This window comes from Halichoerus grypus, chromosome 2 (genome assembly GCF_964656455.1).
Source record: "Halichoerus grypus chromosome 2, mHalGry1.hap1.1, whole genome shotgun sequence".
Lineage (NCBI taxonomy): Eukaryota > Metazoa > Chordata > Mammalia > Carnivora > Phocidae > Halichoerus > Halichoerus grypus.
In genome coordinates, this window is record NC_135713.1 from 79,152,541 (window position 1) to 79,171,471 (window position 18,931).

General features: G+C 38.3%; 1 protein-coding gene across 3 annotated transcripts in view; it reads left to right on the top strand.

The window, feature by feature from the left end:
- Positions 1 to 18,931, top strand: part of ELL2 (elongation factor for RNA polymerase II 2) — a 71,654-nt gene that overhangs the window by 41,745 nt on the left and 10,978 nt on the right. For all 3 annotated transcript variants that reach the window (XM_036084469.2, XM_078067041.1, XM_078067040.1), the window contains 6 exons: positions 347 to 468; positions 4,905 to 5,068; positions 12,167 to 12,426; positions 14,667 to 14,791; positions 14,927 to 15,014; positions 16,740 to 17,310. In XM_036084469.2, the coding sequence (XP_035940362.2) occupies positions 347 to 468; positions 4,905 to 5,068; positions 12,167 to 12,426; positions 14,667 to 14,791; positions 14,927 to 15,014; positions 16,740 to 17,310 (1,330 nt within the window). The remainder of the gene's footprint in view (positions 1 to 346; positions 469 to 4,904; positions 5,069 to 12,166; positions 12,427 to 14,666; positions 14,792 to 14,926; positions 15,015 to 16,739; positions 17,311 to 18,931) is intronic.

Here is an 18,931-nt window from a genome sequence, read left to right on the forward strand (position 1 = left end):
CAAAAGAGGAAAAGCTTTTTACTTTTTAGCAAATTCACTAATAACTTTTTCATGTGAACTATAATCATTTGCTAGTTTGAAACGAAGAGGTTTCCTCTTTATAAACTATTGATCAGAAGTGATTATTGACACTTAAGGGTAGAAAATGGAAATAAGAGTGGTGTGATTTTTAGGCATACTTGCTTGATTCCTTCAATGATTTGGTAATTTAAATGCTGTAAATTTAAATGCTCAAGAGGGCTTACATATAAAATGAATGTCACTTGAAAAACAGTTAAGTCAGTCATCAGATCATTGTTTGTCAAATTTATAATTTGAGATGTTTCTCTCTTTTCCCTCCCTTTAGCTTGTCAAAATTCCTAAAAATGATCCCCCCAATGAAGCGCACACCTTTAACTTCTATTTGTCAAATGTGGGTAAAGACAACCCTCAGGGCAGCTTTGACTGCATCCAGCAAACATTCTCCAGGTAAGTATGTTTGAAGATATGCTGAAGGGAGAATAATTTTTCTTTGAGAGTTTTTTGTTTTTACTTAAACAATAAAATATATAGTAGTCATTCCATAAATGTTTATTGAATTGAATTATAGAGCTCTTTTATTAAGAAATATTGAGTACCTACTATGTACTGTTATATTTGTCACTGTGGGATACAATCATAAAAATTTTAAGGTTCTTGCCCTCAGGAATTTTTAAGGTATAGATTTTTTATCTATAAAACGGGTTTTTTTTTTAATTAAAGACAAGTTAAAGAATTTTTTTTAAGTTTTTATTCACTGTATTTAAATAAGAGTGCCTTATTGTATACTCAAGGTTCACACTCCAGAGTAAAGGAGTAAAAAAAATATGTATATCTTGTATATCCCTTTCTTTCTTCCCTGTGCAAGCCTTGTTTTAAGATTTTCAGAAATTTTTATGCTGCAGCATAATGGAAACTAGAAATTAATCCCAGTAGAGCAGTCACCTCTAATTTTAAAGGAAAAAAAAAAGAGGGAGGAAGACAAGAATACACACCCACATCCCAGGGTACCATGGAACCCTTATCTCACTTAGGTCCTCTGTAAACAATAAGCTACTTGTTTGACTTGTCTTTGCTCTGGTTGTTTCTGATTAAAGAATGGGCCCCTTGAGTAGGGGGAGTTTGTTCTGCCCATGGATAAAGACAAGGCCTTAGAACCCCCAACATCCCGAGAACATTGAAATTGGCCCAAACTGTCTCAGGCTATCCATTCCTATCTCTCATCTGTGCAGTACTTGAAACTGTGTAAGCATTTGCTGTATGTGGGAGAAAGGAAAGGAAAGCTATATTGCAAGGGAGCATGGGTAGAGATACCAAATAAGACACTTCACTGAGAGTTCTGAATTTCTACTCCCATTTAGGGTGACTAAATAACTTTCTGTTTATCTTAATATGCCATTTTCCTGAGTAAATGTTAATTTTGCTCTTTAAAAGTTGCCCACTCCCAAACTTACATTTTTTGGTATAAATTGTGTATGTTGTAGATTATATAGACTTTTCTGTACTATCCACTGTGATAGCTACTGGCCATATGTGGCTATTTACATTTCAATTGATAAAAATGAAATAAAATTTAAAATTTAGTTCTTCACTCACATTTACCACATATTATGTATGGGCTCAATAGCCACATGGCTAGTGGCTATCATTAATGGACAGTACAGATACAAAACATTTTCACAATTGCAGAAAGTGCTGTAGGACAGCACTGCAGAAGATTACAGAAGCATCAAGTATGAGGGTCTTTAGTGATTGTATAGTTCAACCCCTTCATTGCACAGATGATGTATTTATAGTTACACAGCTGGTTAGTTGGTGACAAGGCTGAATAAAAACTGGGTCCTCCTAACTCCCAGACCAGTGTTCTTTACACACCAAAGGGCACACCGATTTCAAATTGTAGTGCTATCACTTATAATGCTTGCCTTTAGAGAATTATTTTATTATAGTGAGAACACTTTGACCTCAAATTGAACTATGTCCCATTAGGAATTTTATTGAGAAACAATCCCCTCTTCAAAGCCAGTGATAGCATCATAGGTAATATGATTTCTCCCTTAGATCATAAACACCCTTGCTTGTTTGGAGAAGGATTTAAAGTCACTTACAAAATGCTACATGATGCAGCAAGAGAAATGAAACAACTATTGTGAGAAAATTGGGGCAAATACATTAGTATGATCTAGTGCGTTTTATAAAAGTATGATCCAACTATAAAAGTATGATCATAAAATGGTCTTGTATGGGTATAAATTGAAATTGCCACTATGAAAACAAAAGCCCTGAAACTTCAGTTCTCAACCTGGCAAGTTTTTTTTTTTTTTTTTATAATTTCATTCCACCTCTTCTGTTCAATTGAATTTTTATTTTTCCCATGGTTCTTGTCTCTGCTGTAGTTCAGGTTCTCTTTTATGTCACTTTTATCATATCTAAAATGGAGGAAATCCCAAAGTTAAAATTACCTTTCAAAAATTCCTTAAATCTGTCCATTCACAGGCCTCTTGGAAATACATAGTTCAGGGCATATAGCCCCATACAGTAATGCACAGTCTATTGTAGGAAACTGAGCTAGGCTAGAGAAAGATTCTAGGAATGCTTACATGTTAAATGTCAGATGCTTATATGTCAAAGTATTTAAGGTACTCTTAAGGTACTTTTAAGGTAACTCTGAAAAGGGATGAGTGGACAATTCTGGAGAGTACCTTCTTGCCTACAGGGTTTAGCTCTATTTTGTTTAATGGAAAGATCTGTTTCTTGACTTTGAGTGGTATAAGCTGTAACTTCATTGTGATTGACAAAAGGTTCAGCTTATTCTCACTATTGAAATTACTTAATAAATAATTTCTGGGGGGAGATGCTGAAATTCAAACTTCCTCCCACCAGAACTTCAAATTGTAGTCTCTTCTTCCCACTTTTCCTCCTCCATCCTGCTTCCCCTATGGGTTAAGCCTTCCTCCCTCCTTCCCTTCACTGGTTTTTCAGCATTCATACAAGTACACCTAGTAGCCTGGGTATGATCTTCAACTTGTCTCTGTCTCCACCTGTGGCTAATCACTTACCAAATCCTGTCAATTCTGCCTCCTCACTATGTCTGGAACCTGTTTACTATTCTGCATTCACACTGCCCCGTACTAGTTCAAACTCTCACTCCTTGCCAGTAGTCCTTCAGTAGCCTCCTAAGTGGTCTCCTCCTGCTTTCACTTTTGTGCCCCCTACCTCCCAATCTGTTCTTTATCCAGATTGATCTTTTTACAGTACAAATAAGATATTTTCTCACCCCTGTTTTTAGCCTTTTTCTTGGGATAAATCTAAAATCCTCCAAAGCCCTGTATGAGTACTTCTCCTGCCCTCTTCAGTCTCAGCTCTAATTGTCTTTTCCAACTTTCTTTGGTCAAACTGAAAACTTCCTCCTTGCTTCCCCTGGGCCCACACAGGTTGGTTCTCCTCCCAGAAAACGTCTGTCCTCCCCGTCCACACACACACCCCCTGTAGACATCCCTGTAGATCAGCTTCGGCTTCACTTCCTCCAGGAAGCTTTTGCCTTGCCTACAATCCAGGTGAAGTACCTTCCTGGGGTTTCCCTGCCTCCCTGCCATTTGTCACACTGTGTCATAATTTCCAGTGTGCTCATCCTTGTCACCCAGTAGACAGCTTCTTGAATGAGGGGCCACATCTGTCTTAGTCCTTGTCTCAGTCTGACCCTCACATATTGCCTGGTGTGCAGTCTCTGCCTAATAAATATTTATGAGATGAATGAACTGGTTTTTTTCTTAAATAGCATTTGTACAGTTATTAGGAATTTACAGAAATTTTATCAACCCTATTTCTTAGCCTCATAACAAAGCTAGTTTGGAAATAGAGTATCAGAGCTGTAGTGACATTTTCATTACTTCTATATTCCAGTCTGTTTTAAGGCCATAGTAATTTCTTTTTAAAATACCAGTGTAGGGGCACCTGGGTGGCTCAGTCAGTTAAGCGTCTACCTTCGACTTAGGTCATGATCCCGGGGTCCTGGAATTGAACCCTGCGTCAGGCTCCCTGTTCAGCAGGGAGTCTGCTTCTCCCTCTCCCTCTGCCCCTGCTCTCTCTTTCACTCAATCTCTCTCTCTCATAAATAAATAAAATCTTCAAAATAAATAAATATATAAATAAAATACCAGTGTAGCTGCTACCATGATCCCCTAATATTAGCATAATACTTTGAAACAGAGCCATCTTCCAGGCCAATGTTAATTTTCATGTTTTTTTTTAAATAAAAGTTTTTCAAAAAATATTTACGAAAATCTTTGTCCAGTATTTTCTTCAATATTTGCCACACAAATAGGTTATCTTATGTAGAGATTTAACAAAATGGTAAATACAGAGTCTACAAATTTTAGGATATTTGGGCTAATAATAAATCCTAATGTTTGGCAATATTTTGGCCTTAAAATGAATTATCTTATTAAAAATAAAAAGCATTACAGTGGGTCTATTTCTTCTAGTCATTTCTAAAGCATGCATATTATGGTTCCTCCAAAAGTAAACTTTAAACATTTTTCATATCAGTGGTAGATAATTTTTTATAAAATGAAAGTAGAACTACAGTGCTCATTGAGATTCTGGTCTTTAATATAAATACTAATTATTTTCAGAATTTTACAGATTTGGCCTCTGAGAGTTCATTTTACCCATTCTATTCAAAATATGAAAAAAAAATGTGATGTGAAATGAAGGAGAGGAATTTAAATATTTTAAATTTCAACATTTCAAATTATTAATATTAGTTATTTCCAGATTGCAAGGCTGTTGTTTGGGCTGCTGATTTTAGAATTATACAATTCTCTCTTACCATTATTGTGCAAAATGAGGGACATTTCTAACAAAGCCACCGTCTTACTTGACAGCTCTGGAGCCTCCCAGCTCAATTGCCTGGGATTTATACAAGATAAAATTACAGTGTGTGCAACAAACGACTCGTATCAGATGACACGAGAAAGAATGACCCAGGCAGAGGAGGAATCCCGCAACCGAAGCACAAAAGTTATCAAACCCGGTGGACCATATGTAGGTTTGTATAGATATCGTTTTCCTTCTCACTGATTGATTGGAATAATTCAAGACCACTGTAGGTAAATACTGGTAATATTAACTTAATGTTAACACAGAATTAGTTTCCAGAACATTTTGAATAACATGGTCAAAAATCATCTGTTCTCTTTATACTGATAATAAATTGAACAGATAGAAAAGTTTTACTTCTTTCATAAATCCCGAATCCTTTAAATCCATAACATTTGTTATGTTACAGTACTGGGATCTGGGCATGTTACTTTACTATGTGAGGTTGTCGTAGTGGTACTGTTGTGTGTTCTTTGACACTGGATGATGTAATTTCAATGATGGACAGTATAGGTCTTGTTTGGCATTTTTGCAGGGTTATTTTTACAGTAAAATCTTTTGGTAGAATTTATGAGTTTTCCATTAGTAGAATTTCAGAGGATCTTTGCACACAGAATTTTTATTTTAAAATATAAAATATGCTTATAACAAAGTATGAGGGTAATGCCTTTTTGGTACCTCAACTGTGATGTCGTTCATGGATTCTCATCCTCTTCTATACATTAATTAAGAGGCTGCCCCACCCCCATCATCTTTATGGTCAGCTCACTCAAATATCCATCAGACTGAAGGGAAGTAAGACCAGACAAGCAAGATGAGTCTCTCCTTTATGAGCAGTGACCCTACCAATTTTTAAAGAGTTGATTGGCAGTGACTATTAACAGTAATAGGAACAATTATCAAGAGTAAAGATGAGCTCTTTGAGGCTTTTGGTCATGATAACATAAGTCATCATAAGTAAATGATGAAAAGATAGAAATTTGGAAATGTAAATGCACACAAAAACAGTCTCATGAATAACCAGATTCTTTAATCAACATCTTTCCATGGTTTGGTGTAATTTTACTTCTGTATTTTCCCATTGCTGACCCACCTACAGTACATTCAGCTTTGAGAAGCTCCACTGGTGTCTTTAATAAGTATTTCTTTGGAACAAAGCCAGTGCTCCTGGGACTTGGTGCTTAGCTTAGATACATTTAGTTTGGTTTAACAACAATTCATGGCTTCTCCAGGTATCTGTACCCATGGGGCCTAGTCCCAACCCAGTAAGTTACCAGCAGTGAGATTTTTCACCTTCCCTTCCTGCTGAGTGAGGTAGCAACTTCCAACCTCCTTTCTTTCTCTTTATTTTCACAAGTAACTTCACTTTCTCTGTAGTAGGCTAAATCTCAAATTGTTTTTAAAATGTACAAGATCTGCCGCACTTAAATTTTAAGTACGAACAGTGAATTTGCTGTCCCTATTGCTTTGAAAGTATTTTTTACTCTGTCCAGTACCATCGTTTTATAAACAGTGAGGCAAGTTGGTGTGTTTGACAAAGGACTAGAAGACTAAAACCACCAAAATGATTTTTTTTTTTTTTTGGCCTCTCAGTAGAACTAGCTGAAAAACTTTACCTTGATTTATTCCAAAGTTTGCAAATCAACAGTGATCACTGTACCTTTCCATTGAATGATCCTTGGGTGTCCCCTCCGTTCATGTGTTTGTTTTGATAGGGTCAGGTACAGTTTATCTGCACAGCATGTTACACGGCAGACTTTTCAACACCCAGAGTCACGTAACTCATACTGTTCCTAACGGTACAGGAATTTTCGAACTTGCAGGGTTTCTTATAGGCACTGTAGATAACTCATGTAAAATTTGAGGTCATCTAAAGTTTAAATTGCGCCAGATTACATCCGTGCCATTCTCAGACAGGCTGGCCTCCCTCTGCACACATACGTTTGCCCCCACAGAGCTCTGCAGTGACCCTGCCAGCCTGCGCGCCCCACTCTGCTGGGTCCTCTGTGCCCTGGCCGCTCCCCGGCACAGTACAGTGTTCTCTGGTCTTCAGTCTTGTCGTTAACCTCTTCAGCCTTTTATTCTCTTGGTCGCATAACCCCAGCTTCTTTTAACTTTTCTTAAAATGGCCTGTATCCCAACCCTTTAATTATTTTTATTGCTCTCTTTTGGACTGCATCCATTTCTTCAGCTCAGAATTCAAAACTTAAGTTTTTGATTTTTTTACTGTGCTTTGTTATGGTATGTTTTGACCTTTCTCTTTTAATCTTATCCACTGCTAGTCCTTTACCATATTTCTTTCCTTTTAGGTGGCTCAGTTTGTATCTTCCTGCCTTTTTTAGTAACTCAAAACTATCTGACTCATTCATTTCTTTCAAATGCTAGTCATTCACCCTTCAGTACTAATATTACCCGACACTTATGGCATGCTTGCTGTGCACAAGATGCTGGTTAGCACTTTATACATAGTTACTCATCTAGATCTCAAAACCACCCCATAAGGGGGGTTATGATTACCTCTCCATTTTCCATATCACATAGTTGGTATCAACAAATAGCAAATGATATGGATTTGGCCCCATAACAAGTTGTGTTATTTTCTTAAGACAATAGGAGATACCTCTTTAGTTCATAATTGAATATATCATATAAAATGATACCAGAAGCACACTTTCGCCACCTTCAAAGTACCTGCATAGCAAGGCTTCTCTCAACAGCATCAGCCTGGGTGGAGGACAAATGGGAATAATGCTGGTCTCGCTGAGGGGTTGTGGTGGCATAATGCCAGGCGAGGCCTCTGGCAGCTGAATTAGGGCACAAACCCTGTTTAAGGGGATGAAGACTATATTCCTAAGGGTCACCTGGCCTAGTCATTCAGGAATATGAGCTTTTGAGACCCTCTTGTAGACTGAAAACAAAAACAAAAACAAAAACAAAATCTATTTTGCCTGGAGAGGAACAGGAGAGTCTTTAACCTCGGAAACATCATTATTATTTCTTCAGAATATTTCTGCTTCTAGTCGTGAAATTTGTATCAGTGGTGAGCACTGTTGTGTTAGAATCCTTTCACTTTGTTTGTTTGAAAAAAAAAAAAAAAACTCAAGAATCGCTAATTACCACTGCTTCCATTTTACCAATATGTCTGCTCCCTGATTTCTACCTAAATTCTGGAATTTTATTGAATTGTACATTTTTAATACATGCTAATATTTATTTAGATGGATAAAATAACCCAACCTGTGTAATTTTTAGAATTCTTTTTCTAATTTTCCCAACTTCTGCCCCATCTTATTTATAATGAGCTGATACATTTTGAATGACCTTGGACAAATCATTTAACATCTGTGGACCTTAATTTTCTCAATTATTAGATAAGGGATATTTGAACTGGGTAGCATCAAAGGCCCTTTGCAGTTCTAACATTCTGTGGCGTGTGTGTGTGTGTGTGTGTGTGTGTGTGTGTGTGTGTATTTGGATAATAAACCTTTTGCAAAAAAAAAAAGAGCAAAAATGCCAAGTGGTGGAGATGGTTTCCATTGCAGTGGATTATGTATTTAACCATGACAGTCACCCCATCATCAAGGTCCTGCCAGTGTTTTTTAAAGCATTGGGTTGGTGTTGCCAGGGCTTCTGGCCAGGTTCCACAGAATAGAAAAACCACCGCAGAAGACGTCTACAGCCCCTGCTGTCTTTCTGATGTACTGTTTTAACACCTGCCTTTCAGATTGTTTACTCAGAGCCACTAGACAGAGGGATAAATACTTTTACCATCTCATATTAAATGGAGACGCTAGAAGTGGACTCCTTGTTATGAAACAGCAGTTCAGATACAGTCCCAGATTACCCAACTCTGTCAGACCCACTGCTGCTGTTTATATAAGGAGCCCAGGGAATTGATTAGCAGTTGGGTCTGGGAAGAGAATTAGGTTCTCCCACAGGCTTTATTAAAAGGGCTTTTCTGAGGCAAATGTGAAAAAATAAAAATAAAGCCTTCTGCCCACTTTGAACCTCACATTTTCTTGCTTTACTTTTTTTTTCTTTCTTTCTTTTTTTCTTCAGTATCTCAGTTCCATAACTACTTAGAGCACTGAGGTTTTCTTCATCTGTAGCTGGTCTTACCTTAAACCAGAGGACTCCTTCCTGGATGAATAGGCACAGACCGATGGGGAGGCAACAAGCAAGTGATCTTGGCATAAAACTCAGTGGCCCAGTGTGTCTGGATTGCTCTATCAGCATTTAAAAGAAGTGGGTTACCCCACAACTGGCTGTTTAAAGGAAAAATGAGAGTGGAGCATCCGGGTGGCTCAGTCAGTAGGGCATGCAACTCTTGGTCTTGGGGTCCTGAGTTTAAGTCTCAAGTTGGGTAGAGCTTACATTAAAAAAAATACAATAAGTAAAAAAAATAAGTAAAGGAAAATGAGATAAAGGTGAAGTGAGTGTACTGGGGGTAGGAGATTCATGTACCAGTAACAGCCTAGCATTAGGCCCCAGCTAAGACCTCACTGCTGTCATATCCCTGGCCAGATTCTAATTTCTTGTCAAACATCGTACTTACACACCTTTTAGGGGCAAAATGAGCCTCCCTTATTTGTCCACCCTATGCTTACTTCAGGGAGGGGTGGGGGTAAACTCAGGAGACCTTGGGGCTCTCCTGAGACTGAGGATCAGAGGTGGGTCAGATGTACAGAGGAGGTAGGGCGGCCTGGAACACACTGGTACTGCTGTCACTTTTTATTTTTATTTGCCTTCCTTGCTGGCTTGAATTCATTCTAAATGATCAATCATGGTATGTGTGAGCTTAGCTAGCTAAAAAACATTACGCTGTCCACTCCCCTCCCTAGGGAAGAGTGGTAGGGAGGGCTCCATAGTCAGCTTTTTGGGGGAAATGTAAGCTAAACAGGTTTCAAGGGGGAGGACAGTGTGGAATTTATAGCATTTCCTAAACTTTTGTGACCCTGGCTTTATGTTTTTTTCCGCACAAATTCCTATTAAGATTTCAAGGAACAGTACTGTTTGTTAATACTGTTCCAACTGAGAAGTGGTAGATTGGAAGGTTTGCATTTGCCATATTAGAAATTCCAGTGTTTCCTCAGACGCTGGCATCCTGGCAATATGGGAAAATACAGACCACATTGATTCTGGCTCCTCTGCTGTCTGCTTGTTCTCTCGCTGTCACTCACTTTGACACTTCGCTAGTCATCAAATGCTGATTCAAAGTCTGCTAGTGAACAAAGCAGCCACAGCCCTGCCCGTATGGAGCTTACAACCTAACACGAAGCTGGCAGACATGAGGCATCTGTTCATAAAACCTTTCCTACAAAGAAGTTCATGTAGGAAAACTTGGGTACTAATAACAGAACCTTCCAAATGCTAAGTGAGCACTTTATACCATTTGAGCTTATCCCATTGAAAGCCTCAGTTTTCTCATCTGTGACATGTGACCATGCCTGTTTCGTCATGCTGCTATGAGACTTAATATGTGTAAAGGTCTTAGCACAGTGTCCCCACCACCACCACTTACTTGGTTCATGGTAAATATTAGTTCCCTGCCCATCTGACACTGATCTAGCTATCTCTAAGAAAAATACAGAAACCAGATCTAAGTCTATCTCCAAAACTCTAATCGTACCTTAATAGCTTTTCTTACTACTGGGCAGTGTTCCTTTAATGTTGAGTTCCTTTGTTGTGCAATATTTTGATCTGATATTTATAATTCGTTATGTCCAGACAGTAGAGAAATATAAGAGCCAGTGAGATATTTGTCCTTTCTCCTTTATTCTAGGCAGGATTGTGTCAGACAAATAGCCCCTCTGGCTAGGCCTCAGGACCCCAGCATGGACAGAATTACTATTAAAGCTCCTGCCCGGTTAAGCTGTTTTCACACCAGACCAGACCAGATCAGACCATAGCACTTAGGAGACTACTTTTACTTATCCATTGTTTCTAGTTGCTAGTCTTGTTCCTAAGGCACTTGCCCCACATTGTATGTCATTACCAGTTCTCTCCACTCTTTAACCAGAGGACACAGAGTTGGAGGTTTAGGGTATTCTAAAGGTGCTAAAAGATTCCACTTCAGAAATGATAAAATGAGGGTCTTCTACAGTTTCATTCTAATTTTTTCTTCAGGGAAGAAGGTTTACCAGGTTTTGTCAGGGATCAGCTATGTCCTCATGGCTCTGGACATCCACGTGGTATCCAGATTACTTCAGCCCACAGATACTTTCTAGAAGTAGCCACTTGCCAATTACCAATGTTAAGTTTAAGGGGAAAGTCGGTTAATTACCAAATGGCACTTGCCTGGCAGGAATGATGTGAGGGCCTCCTTTTTACCATTTTCCATTCCTCTAATTCACCGGTATAGCCTCAGCCCTGCAGTGCAGATGTCTGCTTGTCTAGCTCTCTGAGAGTGTTTTTTGGTTGGTTAGTTTTGATTTTGGTTTTGACTCCTAAAATGTGTTACGGCCTGTTGAAAAGGAATATGTCTAGTGGATGTCCTGCTGAATGTTGACCCCAAATTATGCCTGACTCCCTTCTTTGAGGTTTTGAATCTGTGATATTAAGATAATTCCCCAGCTCAGCCAAAAGTATGGTCTTAGATACAAGTATTTCTCATGTTTCACATGTGCTACATTCTGTCTGCCAAAGAAATGACATATAATAATGTAGATTTAAGTTCTGTAAATGGCACAGGTAAACATGGAAATTTATTTCCACTTGACATGAACTACCTATGAACTTAAAATTTCTAGTCTGTTGGGGTGCCTGGGTGGCTCAGTCATTAAGCGTCTGCCTTCAGCTCAGGTCATGATCCCGGGGTCCTGGGATGGAGCCCCGCATCGGGTTCCTTGCTCAGCAGGAAGCCTGCTTCTCCCTGTCCCACTCCCCCTGCTTGTGTTCCCTCTCTCGCTGTGTCTCTCTCTGTCAAATAAATAAATAAAATCTTTAAAAAAAAAAAATTTTTTTTCCAGTCTGTTGCTACATGTACCATGTCACTAATGTACCATATGTAGCTAAGTGACCAGAATAATTCTGTATATGTATTTAGTCCAATAAACGTTTCTATCAAAACAATTTCAAATCCGTAATTTTAGGCCATTTATTAGAAATGCTTTCTGTCTGTATATCTCTTTAAAGTAAAAACTGAAATAAAGTGGCCTTAATTCCCTCTAGAAATGAAGAAGTACCTATATCAGAGTTGAGGAAACTGAGATGCTCATTATGTTCTTACCTGCAAATGTGTAACAATGTCATTTCCACTGGACTTTAGGGAAAAGAGTGCAAATTCGGAAAGCACCTCAAGCTGTTTCAGATGCAGTACCTGAGAGGAAACGGTCAACCCCCATGAATCCTGCAAATACGATTCGGAAGACACATGGCAGCAGCAGTGTTTCTCAGCGGCCGTACAGGGACAGAGTGATTCACCTACTGGCACTGAAGGCCTATAAGAAACCTGAGCTGCTGGCTCGACTGCAGAAAGATGGTGTCAATCAAAAAGACAAGAACTCCCTCGGAGCAATTCTACAACAGGTGAGACATGTGGAGAGAGCTCCTTCCTTGTACTTTCTTGTTGAGAAGCTCATTTAAGAAGGCTTCGTGTTGTTGCTATTTGAGGTAGAGAAATTTCAGGATCATCTTCATCGATGGTATATGAATTATAACTCTTGAATATTAAGTCATCTTGTTTTAAACATTTAATTAAAAAACTAATTGAACTATAGGCATTTATAGTAGGTTTTATAAGTTAGAGGCTACTGAATTGTTAATTTAAAAAAGTAAATTTCAAGTCATTATCTTCATTTGGATTAAACAAATTTTGCTCTGAAATTCCATAAAAAAAGTAAGAAGTTTTTGATGTCTCTTTTTTGGTCTTGAATCACCTAAACCATTGCTGTTGTATTTATTCATTTATATGGGTGAAGTTGTACAATTTATTTTTATCAGTCTTTGGTTGGTATAAGCTAGAATTTTTTTAACTATGAGTTTCAATTGTGTCTTGCCGTGCATGCTCTTTACTCTGCCTTTTTCTACCAGTGAGTATGCTGAGATCATTCACTTGTCTTCATTAAGGGATTTGAATGTGTATTAGCTTTGATCAATTACCTTGTAATCACAAGCTTAAGTATAAATGTTGGAGCTGGAGTTATAAATTAGGAGATAGCAGTGTATAGATTAGCTAGTGAAAGCTTTAGAACTGGGACACCTGGCTGGCTCAATTGAAGGAACATGCGACTCTTGATCTCAGGAGCATGAGTTCGAGCCCCATGTTGGGTGCAGAGATTACTTAAAGAAAAAAAGAAAAAGAAAGAAAGCCGTAGGGCTGAATGAAATAGTCTTAGGAGAAGATGATGACAATGAAGAAAATAGGGCAGAGGATAGGTCCTAAGCACTCTAGCATATAGAAGAGTGCACAAAAAAGACAAGAAAAAAAGAGGGAGGAGGAGAAAAACAGGAGAAGCCCATTATGAAGCCTAGAGAAGAGATGGGGTATTAAGTCTACATAGTCCCGAGGATAATAGGAAAGCTAAGCATTGTTGGTATTTTTTCCACTTTGAGAAATCGGGTTGTCTCATCCTAATGTATTTGCAAATTTGAATCTTAAGGCTACCATTTTCTTTTTTTTTTTTTTTTTAAAGATTTTATTTATTTATTTGACAGAGAGAGAGCACAAGTAGGCAGAGTGGTAGACAGAGGGAGAAGGAGAAGCAGACTCCCCGCTGAGCAGGGAGCCCGATGCGGGGCTCGATCCCAGGACTCTGGGATCATGACCTGAGCTGAAGGCAGACACTTAACGACTGAGCCACCCAGGCGCCCCAAGGCTACCATTTTCTACTTTATAACATTAACATTAATGTTAAGCTGTAAGAAAAGCATAAACTATCATAATACGTTTGATAGTACTTTAAAAGGACACAGAAAGAAGTGAAGATATTGAAAAAGACCATTCCAGTAGAAAATGACAGGAGGAATACCTTTCTGCCAGCCTTAAAAATGACTCTTGGTTTGGCACTTGAATCCATACATTTGTATTATTAATGGAATCTAGGCCTGGACACTCTAGGAATTGCCATTATACGATAAGAAAAGATTACACTTAAGAATAAACTGGCTGACTAATAACAGTAATTTGGGGGTTATTTTGCTGTATGTTTCCTTTTATTGGTTTTCGGGAATTTCAAGGACTTTGAATAAGTGGTTCTTCAGGAGAACTGGCAGCCACAAGAAGCAGGCTTAGCAAGCCAAGAAAATGACAGACAAGGGCATCAGAATTGATACTATTTATGGAGATAATTTCTGCTGATTGCTCAAGGGAAAGTTTATAACCTAGCATTTAGGCAGTGTTTGGTTTCTACTTAATACAAATGATCAAGGATTTTTACTGTGGTTCAAAACTAATGGCGTTAATGACCAGAAGTAAATACTGAAGCTGTTAAACCTCACTCCTTAGACTAGAAAAACTTGATTTAAAAAAGTAAAAAAAAAAAAAAAAAAAAAAAAACTTCCCTCCACTTTTTGCCTAATGTAGGCTGTTTGAATAGAAATATGACATACAGTGGATGTTCAGGGAAAAAATATTTAGCTACTTTTATAAAGTTTTTATTTCCCAAATAAAGTCAAACAGCATTTATTGAGATCTGGCATATGCAAAACTAGCAGTGCCTTTGGGGCCAGTTGGTACAGTTACTTTCAGTGTAAATGCAAAATGTTGCCTGTTCCGGGTTAGGAAGTAGCAAAAAGATCTAATGCTCTGTTTTCACACCATGTACCAGGTAGCCAATCTGAATCCAAAGGACCTCTCATATACCCTAAAGGATTATGTTTTTAAAGAACTTCAGAGAGACTGGCCTGGATACAATGAAGTAGACAGACGGTCATTAGAGTCAGTGCTCTCAAGGTAAATTTTTTTTTCCTTTAAAAAAAATTTTAGTCATTGTTATTTTAGTGTTGAGAAGGAAGAAACAAGGGTAAGCTTTTTATCACGAACATTTGACAATTCTCTCCATAACTGGAACGTGTGTATCCTTTACAGAAAACTAAATCCATCTCAGAACGCTGCCAGCACCAGCCGTTCAGAATCTCCCGTATGTTCTAATAGAGATGCTGCATCTTCTCCTCAGGTATTCATAAAATTATATAATCATAGCCCTGAAGTGAACCTCAGGGGCCACCTAATTCAGGTGGTCTACTTATGGATGAGAGAAATGAGGCCCAGAAGCTGCACAGCTTGCCTGCCCAAAGTCACATAGCTAGTTAGTTCAGGGCAGAGCTCCCAGCTCCCAGCCCAGACCTCTTTTTCTCTACATAGCTTTGCTTGTCAAAGTGCTTAATATCTACTTTGTTTGTCCATATTTAAAGTTTACATTGTATTATAAGATTATCTACTTTTCCATTAGATCACTAACTAGAAGACTTACCTAGTCCCATATCCAGTCTCAAATTATACAGAAAATTGAAGATATTTAATATTATCTGAACCATGTTCGAAAAAACTTTTCTTAGGGAAAAATGTTTCTAAAATAAGCAAATAAAAAATTCTGTCAATTTCAGACATGTCTCCTTAATGTACTTTTTTCATTTAGATCCCAATCAGAATTCTCCATTTAAACCTCACTCCTTCCAGCTTAAAGTTTCCCCCAAGAGATTCCTTGGTTCCGTGGTTTGGAGGCTGACACTGGGACAGACGTATCTACCCCAGTGCTACTGACAAAGTGCTCTGCTCTCTGGACCCTCCTCCCAAGGATTAGGGAGATGGGACAGATGTGTGGAGAACAGTAAGCATGCTATGGGCACAAGGCTATTCATATATCAAAAAATGTTAGAAACCTGTTGTGAGGAACAGAGGAAGAAAAAATAAAAGCAATTCTGTCCTTGTATGTACATTGTCTATAGAAGCCTCACTTTTAATGCCAACCAACTTCCATGAAGTTATTTATACTCTGATCTAATTATATAATGGCTGCCAAATCAATGATGCTAAACTGAAAACAGAATAAATTAATGGGATGATTAACTGTTATTTTCTTCCAAGCTGAAGTTTAGGCCACATCATTACATTGGATATATGCTTTGTACTTTTCAACTATCTGAATTTTCTTTTTAATTTAAATATTGTTGCTGGATTGGGCTAGTATTAGCATAATTTTTAAATTTTTTGAAACATTAATTCCATATCATTTTTGTGGACTTGTCATTAAGACTTACTTTCCAATCCACTGAAGAGATATATTTACAGGGAAGAAATTGAATAGCATTTCAGCACTGATGGAGATACCTAGAGAAATTACTTTGAAGGTGCTGGCTGTTCCCATTTTAAGACAGGTGAAATAATAAATGACAGCCAAAATATTCATAACTGGAACATCTTAGCACATTAGAGGAGATTAAGTAAGTGTAGGCTTTTATTGCCCTTTACCTACCCTTCTTAGTTCTGACAGCGTGAAATGGTACAAACTGCTTTCTCCTCTCTCTTAATATAACTAGGTCAGCTGTGGCCCACAGAGGAAGGAGGTTACCTCTATTTAATACTCTCCGAAGTGGTATAGCCCACATAAATTGGCTCTTGAAGAACTTAGGGTGCGGCTATATGATCAGAAAGTACAAGTACTCCAAGAAACATATATTTGCCAGATTCTCCTTTTTTATGTTAGGCATGAGAATTTATTTCCCTTTTGTTTTTGTGGATTGTTTGTTCCTGCTTAAGCTTGCAGAATGGTTAACATAATGCCGGTGATAAACTTAAGAATGAGTAAAATTATTCAGTTGTTCATATGGTAACCAGTGATGCATGTGTTGAGTTTTCATACAAACTGGCTCATTTTTTTTCTCCTTCTTCCCCCCCCCAGAAACGGCTTTTAGATTCAGATTTCATTGATCCCTTAATGAATAAAAAAGCTCGAATATCTCACCTGACAAACCGAGTGCCACCAACATTAAATGGCCATTTGAATCCCCCCAGTGAGAAATCTGCCGCTGGCCTCCTGCCGCCCCCTGCAGCCGCTGCCATCCCTACCCCTCCACCGCTTCCTCCAACCCACCTGCCCGTCTCCAATCCTCCTCAGACTGTAAACTCTAACTCCAATTCCCCCAGCACTCCAGAAGGCCGGGGGACTCAAGACCTACCTGTTGACAGTTTTAGTCAAAACAGTAGTATCTATGAGGACCAGCAAGATAAATATACCTCTAGGACTTCTCTGGAAACCTTACCCCCTGGTTCAGTTCTACTAAAGTGTCCAAAGCCTATGGAAGAAAACCATTCAGTGTCTCACAAAAAGTCCAAAAAGAAGTCTAAAAAACACAAGGAGAAGGACCAAATTAAAAAGCACGACATTGAGATGACAGAAGAAAAGGAAGAGGACCTTAAAAGAGAAGAGGAAATTGCCAAGCTGAGCAACTCCAGTCCAGATTCCAATGAAGGTATATTTTACATTTGTAAAACCAACGACATGTGTTCAGTGAATGAGCAGAGCAAACTCATCATGAGTGTGAGATTATGCTGTTTGTAATTAGTAGTGCTTTTTTTATCCATTGACCTTCTGTTATTAATCTTAGTGTTGTGGTATTGAGCAGATTTTTTTCTTGTATTTAACAGCAGTCGTTTTCAGTCTTTTTAGCCAACTATTAAACATAGTTTCTATATTTGAGAATAAGATGGTAACATTTGAAAATGACTTTATTATCCTCTAGAGACCCCCTTCTAGAAGGTAGACTGTGTTGCTCTTTCCCTTAACTGCCAGGGTACAGCGCAACCTCAACGTGACCTATTATATGCCAGTCTTGAACTAATTTAACCAGACACACAATTAGCGATAAAAATAATTCTTTTCCTTCTTTGCCAAAGAAACAGGGTCACCCCTGCCTTAATTAATATTAACACAGGAGAAATGTCAAATTCTTTATAAAACAGGCAAGGTAAGATTGCATATGCAGATCCATCACATCATCGTTATTCAGAGTGAAAGTTTGTCTTATGTAAGGCTATTGGCAATTTGCTTGATAGAGCTTAAGAAATTCTTTTTCAGTTTTAAGAACCCTGTTTTAGTAAACTAGTATTAATTGTTATTAGTAAAATTTAACCATTTCAAGCTTTTGGAAACTTTAAACGCCAGCTATGTAGAGATGCAAAGAAGCTTATAAAGCTAATCAGTAGAAAAGACCACTTACCTGAGGTATAATGATCTTTAACACCTAGGGACAAAATTCTATTTTTCTTATTTTAAAAAAGTTGTCCTCTAAAACTTAATGTCCCCCATGCCAGCACATCGAAGATTCAAGCCCATCATTTAGCATTGCCGCCAGTTTTAAACCCAGCTTACCTAAAGCAAAATTCTCTAGGAAAATACAACCTTAGAAAAGTTATTCATTTAATGAATAGAGTTTAAGGAGTGTTGTCTTTCTGTAATTTGCCCATAATACTGGAAGTCTGTAATCCTTAGATTTAACTGACCATTTTTACCACATGAGAGGAACTTTGCAGATTAGTATGATGCAGTGCCTTCATTGACCTGGATTGAATATACTGCATATCAAAGCTTATCTGTTGAAACATTTAGATCAGTATGGTACTGTATAGTGGCCCAAAAGGTAGATGTAAGCTTTTCTCCCTCGAGTACTACTGTACTTGAATTTGCCAGGTCAGGAAAAGGCAAGAGGTAATAAAACCTTGTGTTCAGAGTTAGCAAGCCATGTTCCTGGTTATATCCCAGCCTCCACACTTCCCACCCTGAGATGGTGATCCTGAATCAGGCTGGTGTTGGGGGGATTGGGTCCCAGTATGTTGAGACCTACAGCACAGTTTGAGTGTTTCTCAGAGTTGGAGGCCTGGAGAAGCAGACCTAGTCTTTGAATCCTCCACTGAGGATGTAGTACCTCTCAAAGACAGTTGAGATTATCCCAAAATACTGAGGATAGATCCAGACCCACAGCCCCTGAATCTATTGGAATTTATCTGGTGTTTGTAGCAAAGCAGCAGCCAGGTGAGATGCACTTAATGCCTTTTCCTTTAAGACACAGGCTGTTGTGTAAAAAAGACTCAGGC